Consider the following 16,741-nt stretch of genomic DNA (forward strand, 5'->3'; position numbering starts at 1 on the left):
AAAAAATATTACACGGTGCAACTTTAAGAGAACCGGATGTGACCAAAAACACGACTAACATCCCATGAAAGCCGAAAGGGACAAGAAAGAGCACCTGGTCCTTCTTGTAATAAACTGAATTCTTCAGAATCAAGTCCAGTTGGAGTGCTTCCTGGAACTACTAGTTCCTAGTAAAGATGGTGCTCTTTGGTGACAGGCTTGGTTGATTTTGAAATTTGAGGAATACCAAGACACTCATCTTCTTTGTAGAATTCTTGTTCTGTTGGTTTGCCTTTTGGTCCACTTTACTGAGTTCGGTTCACTTAAAGTTGTCACGGATGGAAAAATGAGGACCCAGTTGCGTCACGTTTCGTGCTTTTATTTTAAGGTTTTTGGGGAATTGTGAGTGATGGAGTCCGGGTGCCCAGGGACCTGTGTGTGTGTCCCCCAGTGGCAGAGACGCGTCCTTTGGAGCTGCCAGAAGTCCTGGGGGAGGGGAACACACACACAACAGGCAAATTAAAAGACAGAAGTACCATTCAGGGAAATTTCGGAAAGCGTAGTCAAAAGGCAGAAGGCAGATCAGGTTTACTGGGGCAGGAGAGCAGAGGATGTCAGGCGGGTCCAGGTTGAGATCGGGAAGTCAGGCAGATCAGGTTCGGGTTCGGGTATGGGTCGGGATCAGGTGCAGGATATCGGAGGAGGTCAGGAACGCAGACAAACCGGAACAGAGAGACACAGGAACACAGATACACAGGAACACAGGAGCCAGGTAGGCAGACGATCCGACAAGGACAAACACAAAGACAGGACTAGATATACACAGAGGCATCAAGAGGGAGATAGGATACAGCTGGGAGGTTAACGAGAGACAATGAGTCGAGACGATCAGACAGAGCAAAGACAGAACAGAGAGTAGAGTGGCAGATGATAGAAAGTAATTAAGGTAGTTAACCGGTAGAGAGAATCAGGTAGACAGAGATAACCAGATAGACAGACACACATAACGACAGACAGAGACAGGACAGACAGACAGACAGACAGACAGACAGAGAAAACGAGAATAAGAACAAGGCAGGCAGACAGAGAGAGCAAGGCAGGCAGACAGAGAGAGACAGAGACAGAGAAAGCAAGAGAGAGAGAGCAAGGCAGAGAGAGAAAAAGAGAGAGAGAGCAAGAGAGAGAGAGCAAGGCAGAGAGAGCGAAAGAGAGAGTGAAAGAGAGAGCAAGATAGAGAGCGAGAGAGAGAGAGAGAGAGAGAGAGAGAGAGAGAGAAGGCAGAGAGAGCAAGAGAGAGAGAGAGAGAGAGAGAGAGAAGGCAGAGAGAGCAAGAGAGAGAGACAGAAAACGAGAGTGAAGTTCATTCAGTGAGCTTCACAGATGGCTCATGACAAAAGTGGACTATATGTGAAGATACCCTTAGTGTATGGAACAGAGGAAATTGGTAGGGATATGTTGCATGCTACACATGTACTACGTACTCAATACATGTACTGTTTCCTTTACAATGATAACTCACCTCCGTGTCTCATGCAGGTCGTGTCCCTGTACGACTACACAGCAAATCGCTCAGATGAGCTGACGGTGCGGCGTGGTGACGTCATCAACGTGCTGTACAAAGACAATGACAGCTGGTGGTTCGGACAGCTGGCCAGCGGGCAGCAGGGCTACTTCCCCGCCACCTATGTAGTGGACGAGAGTAAGTTTGTTTGTTTGTTTATATTTATGGCCTATTATGCAGCTGTGGCTATTTTATGGCCAGTACCGGTAATAAAAGTCACTTCACATTAAAAATCAACAATGATATAAGTAATTGAATAAATACATTAAATAAGTTTGGTCACATCAATACATTTTCAAAAGTTCAAAACCTTTAAAGGTGGGACCTTATTAAATATGTCTTCTTTAAAAAACTGTTGGACGAGAGTGAGTCACTTGGCACATGTCAAACAACAGCACTTGTGCGGGTATTATAGCGGGTGTGGAAGCTGTTGAGGACTGTATGCTCTAACAACAGATTTGAATTTCATTCAGCGGTTGGGAGTGGCTACACCACACCAGACAAATCCTCTAATGCAGTTTAGAGTATGCAGTCAGGGCCGGATTATCCATAAGGCCGAGTGGCACAGTGCCCATGGACACCAAAATTTAGAGCCAGTTTGGGGGCAATACATTACAAAAACGTTACAAATATTGTTCATTAAGGGACCACCTGCAAGGTGTAGGGCCCGGAGGCACCGTAATGTCTTAATACTGTCCTGACGCAGTAAGGTGTATCTTTTGTTCAGAAAACTGGCCCATTAATTCATAATTAATGGACCATTTTTCTGAACAAAAGATATTCCTCTGCAACTTTTTTTCTGTGCCCTGTGTGTCTCTGTAGCTAAAGCCCTAACACTAACTTCTCTCTTGTCTACTTCCCTCTCCTCTCTACTGTACTCATCTCAGAGAGTTTCAATGAGGAGATGTCCCAGGCCCTAGATGCACAGCTCTCCTCGCACCAGGAGGGGGCGCCCTCCGAGAGAGCCACTCCGACCAGGGTAAGTAGGGGTTAACACTACACTGGTTAGTGCTGGAGCAGCGTCCGGAGGTGATGACTGCCCTGGGGAGCATGCCAAGAACCTGGCTAAGTAGTAATCCAGGTTAAGATAACTTTGAGGTAGTGGTCCATCTGATACAAGAGCCTGGAGTCCTTATTCTCTTAACTAAATGACACCCATTTTTATACCCGGTAACACTTTATTTTAGGGATACATCTATTGGCTTACTAAGGTTTAATTGGTAATAAATCCCTTATTGTGCATGAACAAGACATTTGCGAATACATGCCTAACAAATGTTTGATTTTGCTTTGTACATGCCTTGCAAGTTACTTATACAGGAACATTGTATGTATTAGTGCTAATAGATGTATCCCTAAAATGAAGTGTTACCTTATACCCAGATTTACCACTTCATGCCGATTAACTTTTTTCAAAGTATTTTTGGGGGCTTTTCAAGTCTTAAATAATGAGAGAGGACAGTGAAGATGGTGTCTGGAAGTGAGTTGGGAGAGAGAGACGGGGAAGGGTAGGCAAAGGACCCGAGTTGGAATCGAACCCGGGTCGGCCGCGCAGTAGACGATTGCCCTACTGTTAGCGCCATGGTCCATGCTGATTAAGTTAGCCAGGCTTATGACTTAACCATGTTCTTGAAATATTCCCCTAGCTCTGAATTGTACTGCGTAGGCAAGATTTCTGGATCCACAAACATTTGCTGCTGATACAAGGATTGCCATATCAAATTACTGCCTGATTTTCATAGACTTTCAGAAGGTGTTGCGTCATTGCAAGGGCGGAGCCTGGGTAATCAAATTAGCCAATATATCTATTTATGTGAACAACATGATGGTATACTGTACAGTGAAACAAGCAATTCTTATATTTGCAGGAAGGGACTATGTTTTCTCCGATTTGTATATGGCTTCATTCCAGTGAGGCCAGGCTTGTGGTAAATGTAAATGTGTCTGTCCATCTTCATTGTAGTTGTCGGCAGCCATTAGTCGTACGGGCGAGCTGAGGATCCTGTCTGAACAGGATACGGAGCCAGAACAGTCCTCTAGCAGGTCAGAGTCCTCACTATTTCATATTTCAGATGTGTAAGTATGTCTTTACATTAACAAATGTGTTTTCATGAAAGTTCATTAAAGCAAAAAGGTTACTGTATGTAGCAAACTTGTTGTCTGTTAATTGTGTGTGTGCATGCATGTGTATTCATGAAAATGTCAACTTGTCCTTATCAGAACGGTGAGCAAGAAGGTGAAGAAGAAGGTGAAGAGGCGTGAGACGATGGCGGCCTCCTCCGACTCGGAGGGCCCTCGCTCAGGAAGTCGCACCAGGAGGCCCCTCCCACAGCTGGGCAGGACCAGCGACACGTTAGAGTCGGACCGTTACTCCACCGAGCCGGGACCGTAACCAGGTCAGGTGACCCACGAGGAGGACTCCTCTGATGCAGTATAGAGTGTCCACAAGCTATCCTTCCTCTCAGGACAACACTAAGCATTTCAAGAATTAAAGCTTTTAGGCAGCACATTTTAATATTCTCTCTACATCACATTTAGCACAGTTGTATGCTGAAGAATTAAAGCTTGTAGTCAGTGAGTACATGCTGTTATGTATCAGTTTTCTGTATACAATAGTTATTTTATTATTATTATGTCATATAATCTTCATTTGCAAATCTGCTGGCCAGTTGAGTGATGAAGGGAAGATGAGTAATATTTAGAAGTCTTGCAGGAGTAGCAGTAATGGTACTATGATTTCTAAAGCAACACTAATACCTAGGGTGCATTCCAATATGCACACTCCCGCCCTCCACTTGTGTTTGTGGCCTCGCCCTGCCTCCTGGACCCGCCTCCATGGAGAAAACAATAAAGTTTCCCAGCTGTCAGCCTAGCCACAACACATTTTGGGGACCGTTTTTCATTCACCATCCAATTGCAAATGAGAAAATTACATTAGAATTGTGCTTTTGAAAGATATTTAATTAATTTTCTGTCGTCAGTGACATCATCATGTGGTCACAAGCAGGCAAGTGACAGAAGTCCGCATTTTGGAATCCACCCCTGTAGTGGTAAGTGAGCATGTGGGCAATGTGTCAGCTAGTGGCAGTGCTGTTCAGCTGATGCCTGGTGATCCTCATCAGCACACATCAGGAGGGAAGGGCATCTCTGACCTCAAATCTTATAGGTGCACTGTGTAAGATTGTGGCCAGAGCAGGAATTGCTGCTCATTGAAACTGTGCTGCCTATTGCCAAATTGATATGAATATTAATGAATATTAATAAATACTAAAACAATTTACTAGTATAACCAAAGGACTAAGTTTCGCAGCTAAAAATGCCTATTTCTGGAAATTCAAAATGGCGGAGCATGGAGAAGATCCCCCCCTTTCAATGTATGTAAAATGCAATTTTCCAACTTTAAATTTAATGGTGGTAGTAAGTATTTGTTAAAAAGGTAACATCAGTGAATGGGACAGCGTGAATTCTGGAAATGAACTACTAAAAATATTACACAGTGCACCTTTAAGGGCAGAGTCCAGAGGTTATATGGCTATGAGTGTGTATTTGTGATGTATGTTTGGGCCAACTTTAAATCTGATGTATTTTTGTACTTGACATTTCTATGAGTAGTGTTGCCAAGAGATTTGCTTCTCTGAATACATGTTTTTTTAAATATAGTCTGTATTTTGTAAGTGTGCATAATGTTTATATGAGAATACATGTCATTCTGAAGCCATGTTTGTGTTGAACATGCACAGAACGTCTGTAGTTTATGGTAATTATTCAAATAACAGAATTTGTACTAAAACATTGAAAACAAATGTCTTGTTGTCTTGTTTCTTCCATTATTATCAGGATTTTAAATTATATGTACGCCTGTTAACATGGTGTGTAAGTGTAAGCTATTCATACTCATTCACATTCATAGTGTTACGTGACTCTAAAAGGCGAAAAATCGGGCTTTGTGTTCACTGGTACACTACACCTCTGTCACAATTTTCCATATCAACAAATACAAGTTAAATGTATTTATCAATACACAATTAAGAACGACTTCATTCAGCCAACATTAAAAAGCTAATAATAATATAATACAATGTTATATAGAAGCAAACCTGTAAAGAAAGTAATATGTAATCCGTTTTATTAACAGCTTTTTCTCAGATACAAACATTTTTTAAAAATATAATTAAATTTACAGTAGGTAGTAAACACTATTATTTATGTTAGCTGCATATCAATGTAGAGCATTTGTCATTTAATAGTGTCACTCTGTCAAAGGGTTTACATAGGTACAAAGTTTACACAAGTAGCTCCGCTACTCCTAAAGGCACCAGGGAACTCCACAAACAGAACCTCCCTGGTATATGTTTTTGTTTTGTTTATAAACATGGTGTTGTGAGGAGGGGCAAGATACTGGCAGCCAACCATGTGAGCACATTTTTTGGTTTCCAACAATCAGAGGTTGAGTTGTACGCAGCCAGGGTCGCGCAGCCAGGGGAAAACAAAAATAGAAAACCTATGTATAGAAGGCAATTCAGAGTTTCTCATGAGGGGTTAGGGGAAGATAGGAGAGGTGTTCGGTCATCGGGAAGTCCTCCATGGCCAGTCAAAATACCGTTGGCCTGGATGGACCTGAAAAGCGAGGAAAAGGTGGATTAGTTTTAATAAATTAACTGTGTGCAAAATGACTACTATACCATCTACTTTATTTAGTGCAATGGTATGATGCTCATTTGTTACAGGAGGTAACTCCAGGCCTAACCACTCCCATGGGGGCCGCTAGGGGGGGGAAAGTGGTACAGATTCTAAGGGCCCAAGCACTGATAGGGGCCCTTAAGGGGGCCCAAGCACTGAGAAGGGCCCTTAAGGGGGCCCATAATTCGAATCTTTCATGCGACCCAGCATTTCTGGCAGCGCCCCTGCAGTATATGGTACAGAATTAACCAATTTCGCTGTATTCTCAATTTCGCTCTACTCTCCTGCAGTAAGAAACGTCCAACCTTGTGGTCTTGTAATTGGCAATAAGCTTGGCCTTGACCACACGTGAGTAAAGACATTTCCAATGATTAGATTGATTTAGGCCGTTTTTTGCTGAGCTCCAATTAGATGACATGTTTACAGTGAGCCCCTGGCCTCGCTCTTTCCCACCGTCTCTAGGCATGCCCCTTGAAAATAGTCGCAGGAGTCCTCTACAGTAGCCTGATTATCTTTGACTTTCAAAGCTCTTCAAGACTTGGTCTGACCAAGAGCATACCAGTTAACGTTTCCCCAACGACATGGTTGACCTGCCTCCCTAGGTTTGCTAGTAGTTGACTGGTGTCAGGTGGGTGGGTGGTTGGGTTTAGTTCCCGATTTTTCGGGAGATCAGAAACGATATTTGCCTTGCTCTTGGCCGGAGTGGAAGCAACGCAGAAGGTGTTGCATCACTAGGAGGGCATGGCCTGGCTACCTCTACAGTACATTCACAGTGTGTAATTCCTGTCTAGTCGACATTGATCTTGATGCAGAGGGCAATTTTTCAATGACTAAATTTTAGACACTTTCCCTTCAGGTACATGTCTACAGTTGTCAGTGACCACATTCACAGCGTGTAATTCCCGACTATTCATTAATCTGATGAGGGCAAAATTTATTAAGTTCTAGATACTTACTTTCAGGTACATGTTTTCTGTCAGTGACCACATTCACAGTGTGTAATTCCTGTCTAGTCGACATTGATCTTGATGCACAGGGCAATTTTTCAATGACTAAATTTTAGACACTTTCCCTTCAGGTACATTTCTACAGTTGTCAGTGACCACATTCACAGCGGGTAATTCCTGACTATTCATTAATCTGATGTAGATACATTTTTTAGATACTTGCTTCTGTGGTAGGCCTACATCTGCTCTCTGACGAATGCAGTCATGTCTTTATTATGCATAATCTAAAGCATTACCTTAATTGGCCACCCTAACTAGGTCACATGAGGTAGTGGTGTGGTGTGACCGCGAACCTCTGGCTGTATGCATCAGGCAGCTAATTGATCATGTGAGTTGTAGAGGGAACGCCGAACGTACCTTTTTCTATGGACCTCGTAGACGGAGTACAAGCCTTGAAGGGCTGCCTGTACATAGAGAGTTAAAGCGTGGTGCTTAGTTAACTACGTTGAGGCCCGTGCATTGCATTTCTTCTTGTGATGAGAACATGTGATGGGGAGTGACCTGAGGCTGGAACTTACTTACCGCCAGGAAGGCAAGTCCACCTTGACAAGCTGAGGCATACTCGAAATTAGATCTCTGTGTGATGTAGCTGCCAATTGTTGGTCCCACAAACATTCTGCGGTACACGTGCGCGCACACACACACACACACACGCACACACAGAAATGAATACCATATGACATGCAAATCATGTTTACTTTCAACTTATTTCAGAAAATTGTGACCTTATCAAATTCTAATATTGCTGATATTTCTGGAATTTTATATCTGGATTTTTCCCAAACCAGGAAGTCCACGGTAGTCCAGGTGTGAGTTAAGTTAAGATGGAGGATATCACGTCTTAAAAAAAAAGACTTACCCACATGACCAGACGGCAGAGAACAGACCGGAGACTAGTCCCAGAGTACTCAGTCCCTCTTCAAAGCCATTCTCACTGAAGCAAAAGCACAAGAGAAGTTGATGGTGCATACGGTATATCTGCTTTAATCTGAACATTATCACAGTCAGCACAATGTGCCTCTGCATAGAGAAGCCAGCTTCAAGCCACTCAGGATGAATCCTCATAAATCACCAAAGATGTTTTACTTTCATTTTTTGCACACTTAAATTTCAAATGGCCACAAAATATGGATTTCCATGTGTAGGACATTATTGGAAAGCGTAGAAAGGATATTTTGGGACAATTTGAGCCTCGTTTCAAAATGGCCAGACACAAATGCTATTAGATTTTTTTTTTTATTATTTATTTATTTATTTATTTATTTATTCATTAACTCTGGGATGAAGTCATACTTACTGTGCACATACTAGCATCTCTGCAAAGGTGGGGATGGCAGTCACGCAAAGGGATAAGCCTATGACCACCAGCATCAGTACTGTCAGCCAGAGGTGACTGTTGACATAGAGACATATTGGTTAGAGCTTCACTACAAGGCCCTGCCGTGGGGCACTCGTCTGCCATGCGGCTGACCCGGGTTTGATTCCCGGCCCGGGTCCTTTCCCGACCCCTCCCCGTCTCTCTCCCAATTTGCTTCCTGTCCACCTCTCACACTGTCCTATCAAATAAATTTAAAAAATACCAAAAAAAAGAGCTTCGCTACAAGAGCAGGTTTCATACCAGCAACTCCAGTCCTAGTGGGTGCGTGCGTTAGTTCTAAAGTGGCAATCCAAAGCAGTAAAGGAGTGGAACTCGCATACCAATAGCTGATGCAATAAACTATTCATGGCATTACATTGATAACACCGAAAATGATTGCTACCCACACGTGCAGAATGTTTTCTGTCACCTGACCCCGGGTTTTACACCGAGAGTGTTCTGGAAGGTGTAATTGCTCTGCACGTGTGGGTAGTACTTTTATCAATGCAATGCAATAAACAATTTATTGTATCGGCTATTGGTGTGTGAGTTGTCCACTCTTCGCTGCTTTTAATGAAATCAATCAATCAAAATACATTTATGTAGCACATTATCAAAACTATATAGTTGACTCAAAGTGCTGTCAAATACACATCCACACATACACATTCTCACACCAGCTCTGGAGGCTGTCAAGAAGCCTGTCAAGAAGGCTGTCATGTCCTCACACGCGCACGCACACAAACACACACACACACTAAGCTAAGCAAGCCAATCATAAATGAACTAGAAACACGTTGCGTAACTAGTACAGAAAGGATCCTAAGAGTGCTACAGTAAGGGTTCCTAAGGGGCTGCCATGGCTCAGTGGTTAGAGTGCTGGCCTTTAGATCAGAGGGTTGCCGGTTCAAATCCCACCCTTACCAACAGCACCTACATCCATGGCTGAAGTGCCCTTGAGCAAGGCACCTAATCCCACATTGCTCCAGGGCCTGCAACCAATACCCTGAACCTAAAAAGAAGTGTAAATCACTTTGGATACAAGCGTCAGCTAAGTATAATGTAATGTAATGCTGAAAAAAGTGTATATGTGTTGTAAAGTGCACTCTTTCAGACAATGGTACAGTAGATTGAAAGGAGAAAGTTGAATGTATGACAGCTGACATTGGCACTCAGACTTACTTATTCACGCCAATGACTGGAATTGGTCCGAGGAGACAGAACCCTAGTGCTGTTGACATTCCTCCAATCACCATCATCCACTTCCGTGCATACTGTAACAAAGCATGTTGTAATTAACTAAGCACTGCTCTTCCACCTCTGCCCTTAATGCCAGTCACACATTATTTTCAGTATGGAACACTAGTACAAACTGTATTTGGTCCTGCACTAATTTCAAACTGTTTACAATTCCTTGTGTGTGGTTTTGTGGTTTAAAAAAATAAACAATGCTTGGGTTGGGTATACATGGGTTCTAAAATGTTGTTTCCCCCTGGCTGCGCGACCCTGGCTAGGCACAACTCAAGCTCTGATTGTTGGAAACCGCTGTCGGTCAAAAAATTAGCTCACGTGGTTGGCTGCCAGTGTCTTGCCCCTACTCACAAGACTGTTTTTATAAATAACATCAAAAAACATGTATAATACTTAACTGCTATAAACAATTGAAATGGTCCAAGAATGACAATAGCTGTGAAACTAAGATTAACTGCCAAAAATATCCAGCAGTTATAGTTAGTGTTGTGAATTGTTCAGGATCTCTTTTAGTCCTTTCTTCTCCTGTGTGTCAAGCGTTTTACACTTCACTTTCCAACTACAGCTAAACCTTGAAATGAAAGACCCAAAAACGAAAGATTTTCTATCATCTGACATTATGCATTTGCAACATACTATTCTAAGAGCAGTGACGTCACGTGCTGCTGAGTAGGCGGTCCAGTTAGAGTTACTATAGTTACTATATACGTAGTTACTATAGTTACCGGGTGTTTGTCACTGAACAGGCCGAAGATAGGAGAGGCTGCGCCATAAGGTAGAGACAGACCGATCATCAGAAGCCCCACTGAGCCTGGAGATAGGGAAAGCTACACACACACACACACACACACACACACACACACACACACACACACACACACACACACACACACACGTCACTATTTCACACACGTGCTAAAAATACAAAACCTACTGCAGGGGCATAGCAGCGAATTTTGGGCCCTAAGTACAAGCAGCACCAATGGACCCCCCCAGCCATATATCTTCATAAATCTGACTGTGTGTGGGCCCCCTATATACACATACTGTACATGGGGCCCTGGTGACTCAGTCACACTTAACGCCCCTGAACAACACCCCTGACCTAATGTAGACACCTGCATTTCACACGTGATGAAAAGGCACGTCACCATTTTTCACAAGCACATGTCACACACATGTCACATGTCAAGACCTTCAAAACTCCCGCACTTGCAGGTTGTGTAAAAAATAGTGTTTCTCTGACCTTTTCAATTGCAAATATGGACAGAGTTGCATCTAGGAAGCCGAGCCCAGAGCTGAGGGTGAGGACCACAAAGCAGATGATGGGGATCTTCACAATGGTGCACAGCCTGAGGAAGGAGTCCCTGGTTGGAACGGCATCTGAGAGTGTGAGAGACCAGTGACCAAGTCAAGTCAAGCCAGCTTTTTTCTTCACTTTCTTCATATGTGTGACGGAGGTGTTCCTGCACAGCTCGTCCCCCTCGGGGCGCAAACCTGCCACCTCGTCGACTAAATCAATTCGGCAATGGGAGTCACAGTACGAGTGCACTGAGCTTAAGGGCCAGTCTGATAGCCCAACGCTACTGCATTGTATTGGGGCTTCGGGAGGGAGGTTTACTAACGTTCCACGCCGAACTCTGCTAGTTGGCCTCCGTTATATATGCACAAGTCATACAAGGAAATTGAAATTACGTTTCTCTCTCTATGTCATGCCAGGACATACATACCCTACACTGGACTGACATATACAGACTGACATCAAAGTGCAAGACAGGACAAGTAACAGTGGACCAATAACAGTAAAGTAATGAAGTAATAAATAACAACTGAGTACTTAACATTGGTGAGTGACTGTGTTGTGACCAGTACCAGTAATCACTGGTTTGAGCTTGGTTGCTTATGGTTAAAGGGGACGTTCAGAATTGTGCAGCTCTGTTTTCATTCAGTTTGTGCCGAAATGTAATAATTGAAAGTTGAAATTTGTACATGTTGCAATACTGATCTGAGAATTTTTGGTTACTGTTTAAGTTGGCATTTTACTTTGTAATGAAATGACAGTCAAAGAAAGAAGAAGAAAGCCCAACTAGGAAACTCCAACTCCCATTGTCATTGTGACACAGCACTCCACAGCACACAAGTGAACACTGCACACTGCACCATACGAAATTGCATTTAGCCTCACCCGTGCAAAGGGGAAGCCCCCTATGGCGCCCCAAGGGAGCAGTGCCGTGGGACAGTACCCTGCTCAGGGTACCTCAGTCATGGAGGAAGATGGGGGAGAGCACTGGTTAATTACTCCCCCCACGAATCTGGCAGGTCGGGAGTCAAACCGGCAACCTTTGGGCTACAAGTCTGACGCCCTAACCACTTACCCATGACTGCCCAATACATAAAAAATATACAAAAATACAATATACAAAATATTGTATCATAAAACCTTAAGGGTAGCGAAAGGAAAACTTGAGGCAACTCCTGTAAAGTTGACTGGCATGCTGGTCAACTGCTACATTAGGAGGACTCATTTTCCAGCAACAAGAAGTGTGCAGCCATACCTTGGCTGGGCAAGATCCAGATGTTGAATGGAACCATCATGAAGAGTAGCCCACCCAGAACAATGAATGGGACTTCGTATCCAAAAGCCTGATAGAGCCATCCTCCAATGGGTGGGCCCAGAATGAGACCCAGACCAGTGAATATTTCCATGCAACCCTTGAAAATTAGAAAGATTAGCAAGATTAGCGCTCCATGTGACATATCTATTTTTCTCATTAATTGAAAATGTCAGCCCTATGCGCAATTAGCCTGCGAGAGCTACAACTCTTTCCTAACTTAAGGGCCTTACCGTGGCTTAACGGTAGGGCACTGACTCATCTACTATGCGGCTGACCCGGGTTCGAATCCGACCAGAGTCCTTTGTAGACCCTTACCTGTGTCTTTCTCCCTAACATTTCCGGTAACACTTCCAAATAAGGGGCCATAATTAACAGCAAAGTAGCTATAACCTAATACTTTAGTAAGGGTTAATAATCATTACTTAACATAGCATTAGACACATATTAATTGTTATTAATGCATATGTCAAACATTAGCAAGCAGTTACTTAACTATACGATTACTATTACCTTGTGTTAAAAGTTCATAGCATAAAAATTATTTAACTAATAGATAAGTAAGGGTACAGTAATAGTTAAGTAGCTATTAAGTCATACTTAACTAAGGACCAAAATTAACACTTACTTAATACAAAAGTAAGGCATAAATAATGAATAAATAATACCGAAATATTGTCTGTAGATTGAGTACCCATCATGCACTGCACTTCTTGGAGCTAATATTTTCAGACATTAACTTAATTATCACAAAGGAATGGTTTAGTTTCACTTTTACTATTACTTTTCATAATGTTCTGCATTTATTGTAGGGTTTTTACCATTAGAACTAATAAGTGGTATATGAACAAATTACATCTCATCACCCCACCATCATTGACAAGTGTACGTCCAATCCTTGCTATATGATGGCTCCTGTTGCCATTATTACAGTGATTTGAACGAGTGAACGCTAGATGTCACAGTAGACTAATTACTTAAAGGACCAGTTCAGTCAATTTCAATATGCTGTTGTATTGCTCCCGCTACCCTTGACTTGTCAGTACCCGGTGATGCCACATTTTTCGGCTCAGCCCTTTCCGAGATATGAGCAATTCTAATGGGGGCAGCGTTTGTTTACATTTTTAAAAAATGAAACATAGGCCAACTCCAAATATTTTCCCAAAAGGTACTGCTGTTTGCTAGTTGTCTGCTGATGTTTTATAACCTTTTGGATGTTTTTGGGAATAAATAAAAATGTTTTTTTGAAATGTAAACAAAGAGCTGCCCCCATTACAATGACCAGGATCTCGGAAACGGCTGAAGAAGAAGAAAAAAAAATCTCAGGCACTGACAAGTCCAGGGTAGTGTGAGCCTTACAACTGCATGTTGCAATTGACCAAACTGTCCCTTTAACTATTAGGTATGCGCAGCCAACTCTATTATAAGGGTCCCAAACACCAATATCTATGGATTAATTAACCATTAGTTATCCGCAGCCAACTCTAATATAAGGGTCCCAAACACCAATATCTATCCATTAATTAACCATTAGTTATCCTCAGCCAACTCTATTATAAGGGTCCCAACTCCCAATATTTATGTATTATTTATCCATTAGTTATGCCATTTTTTGTATTAAGTAAGTATTAATTTTGGTCCTTAGTTAAGTATGACCTGATAGCTACTTAACTATTAACTGTGCCCTTAATTATCTATTAATTAAATAATAATATGCTATTGTTATCTAATAGTTAAGTAACTGCTTACTAATGCTCAACATATGCATTAATAACAATCAATATGTGTCTAATATGGCGTTAAGTAATGATTATTAACCCTTACTTAAGTATTAGGTTATAGCTACTTTACTGTTAATTATGGCCCCTTATTTGGAAGTGTTACCACATTTCCTGTCTCTCTCTGAAACTGTCCTGTCACTAATAAAGTCTAAAAGACCCAAAAATGTCTTTTAAAAGCATCAATTTCAGTTACTGGCTATCAGTATCAGTTTAATTTATCTTTTCCAAACTTTTTCTTTTCTTTTTTTTAACCCCTCGGCTAAAATGGAAAACAAATCCCTCTTGGCTTTGGGTATAGCCTATAATATCTAGCAGGAATTCTTGATGTCCTGTGTGGAGCCGTCCTGAACTCACCAGGACAGTGGCTATATTGTTGGGGAATACTTTGGCCAAGATGGCAAATGATGCAGTCATGGCAGCGGCGAACCCAACTGCATTCACAGAGCGAATGACGAAGCAGAGAACGATGAACTGCGTCCCAGCCTGGGCTCTGTCCAGCAGGCTACAACACAGACACAGACAGATGCAGCAGTTAATATCCAGTGTTGTGGCGGCAAAGCAGCAGCCCCCAACCCAAACACACAATTAATTAATTATTATTAGAGCATGCTTGGCATGCAGTTGGTCATAAGACAAGCATACAACTTTTGTTGAGTGTCATAGACAGTGACCCTTATGACCGATACACATACATGGAGAATCCCTCTTCCCACGTTCATTTGTGGTGCCCATTTGTTGGGTTTGTGCTTGTCTAGATAGTAGTACAATGTCCTATATTTTATATATATATATATATATATATATATATATATATATATATATATATATATATATATATATATATATATATATATTTACTCCTTTATTTATTTCAATTTAAGATTAAGGGTTGAAAGGAGCCATTTCAAAAAATATATTATAACTGCATTATAATTAGTTTTTATGGATCACAAGATAATTTGACTTTGAGGTACAGAAATAACACCCTCTTGAGGTGAATCTGTATGCACAGCTGAACTTACCCAAAGAGAATAGTGCACACAGATGAAACAAAAATTCCCATAATGATCATCCTCTTTGCCCCGATCTGAACAATCTGTGAATGTCAGAACCATCTGTTACAGCGAGTAAAGTGCTGAGTCTATAAAACCTGAGACATTTAATGAAGATGAACTTACATATTTACCCAATAGCAATGATCCCATCAGCACACATAAGGCGTACCATCCAAATATGAGCCCAATCACAGTTTGAGTCACCTCTTTCTTCTTTGCCTTGAAAGAAATAAAGTAGACAGCTGTTGTTTTGCTTAGAGCAAGGTCCAACCAGCACAGCTACTCAGGTATTCTAGGTGATCTTTATCTTCTATGAATTATTGCATAGTTACAGAACATCTTGATAATTGTGTCAGACAACTGGTTTTCCAAGATCTCTGGGAACTGGAAGTTGCATGCATGGAGCTTCTATTCGGACACACACACGCATCTCGCGCAAATATAGGCAATTACGCGCTCAATGATTAGAGCAAGAGACAGATGAAGTGTCAGGAGACAGACGAAGGAAATGAAGTAACTGAGAGTGGCAGTATTTTTACATGTGGGACAGGTTAGTGTTTTATGGCACATCTGTCCATTATGGTATTGTAGGCCTATCCAGGTTTGGCTATCTAGTCGTGCAACTTGTCACCAAGCGTTGAATTTCAAATGCGTAAATCTTGAGTGCGCATACCTCATTGGGAAAAAACGGAGCCAAAACAGAGTAGCTTATCATAGAACTGAAGTTTATAGATGACATCGCTATCATGGTTAGAACTTGTTGACGGGACAGCCTCTGGGGGAGTTCTGGCTCTTCTTTCGCATCACCGCCTGTCAAAGCAAAAACAGTTGACAGTCCTTTTTCCTTACCTGCGTAAAGTACATCACCACTTCATTTTACAAGTCAGCGTAATCATTGTTGTCATATAGAGTAGGCATGTCACTATTATTTACATATGTTACATGAATACTATCTACTATCTTCTTGTAACTAACTACAACCTGTGATTTAAAATCACATGCCACATTTTCACCAACCTGTAAATATATTCTCCGAGTCCTGATCCATATTTCTCAAATCGGCAAGGTCATCAGTCGAAAAGATTTTGCTCTGTGCGTGAAACGGGCACTTCCAGCGGTCATTCTGGGCAGAGTGGCATAAATGCTCATTGGTAGTTCATAAGAGAGCGAAGGGATTAGTTCCCGGTTGCAGAAGTAGGCGTGTCAAAGTCACAACTCGACACACAACTAGTTAAAAAATAAACATGATGCGCACAGGGACTTGTAGGAATGAAATGCCCCTGGCAAAAATTATTTTTGCCCACCCAAAAGAGGGAACGAGGGGGGTGGACATTTCCCCCAACATCTCTTTCCAAAATGTAGTCTGCATACAGCCATTACGCTTTCAAATCCATTCATATTTAAACGTGCACTGTGTAATATTTTTTTGTAGTTTATTTCCGGAATTCGTGCTGCTCC

At 42.0% G+C, this 16,741-nt stretch overlaps 2 protein-coding genes across 3 annotated transcripts in view; one reads left to right on the forward strand and one right to left on the reverse strand.

Annotated features, from left to right (window-relative positions):
- ahi1 (Abelson helper integration site 1) overlaps positions 1–5,343 on the forward strand; it is a 28,367-nt gene extending 23,024 nt beyond the window's left edge. For both annotated transcript variants that reach the window (XM_063184262.1, XM_063184263.1), the window contains exons 25-28: positions 1,516–1,678; positions 2,428–2,519; positions 3,504–3,583; positions 3,761–5,343. In XM_063184262.1, the coding sequence (XP_063040332.1) occupies positions 1,516–1,678; positions 2,428–2,519; positions 3,504–3,583; positions 3,761–3,932 (507 nt within the window). In that variant the 3' untranslated portion in view covers positions 3,933–5,343. The remainder of the gene's footprint in view (positions 1–1,515; positions 1,679–2,427; positions 2,520–3,503; positions 3,584–3,760) is intronic.
- A 343-nt stretch (positions 5,344–5,686) lies between these two features.
- Positions 5,687–16,383, reverse strand: slc18b1 (solute carrier family 18 member B1). The gene is made up of 14 exons (XM_063224186.1): positions 16,301–16,383; positions 15,957–16,093; positions 15,407–15,502; positions 15,251–15,324; positions 14,583–14,730; positions 12,391–12,547; positions 11,082–11,218; positions 10,561–10,662; positions 9,767–9,858; positions 8,525–8,620; positions 8,087–8,161; positions 7,750–7,843; positions 7,585–7,631; positions 5,687–6,157 (listed from the first exon to the last, which is right to left on the reverse strand). Exons 1-14 carry the CDS (start codon positions 16,329–16,331, stop codon positions 6,070–6,072), a joined length of 1,374 nt encoding a protein of 457 aa, XP_063080256.1. The 5' UTR covers positions 16,332–16,383; the 3' UTR covers positions 5,687–6,069.
- Positions 16,384–16,741: the final 358 nt, after the last annotated feature.

Source organism: Engraulis encrasicolus, chromosome 19 (genome assembly GCF_034702125.1).
Source record: "Engraulis encrasicolus isolate BLACKSEA-1 chromosome 19, IST_EnEncr_1.0, whole genome shotgun sequence".
NCBI classification, from domain to species: domain Eukaryota; kingdom Metazoa; phylum Chordata; class Actinopteri; order Clupeiformes; family Engraulidae; genus Engraulis; species Engraulis encrasicolus.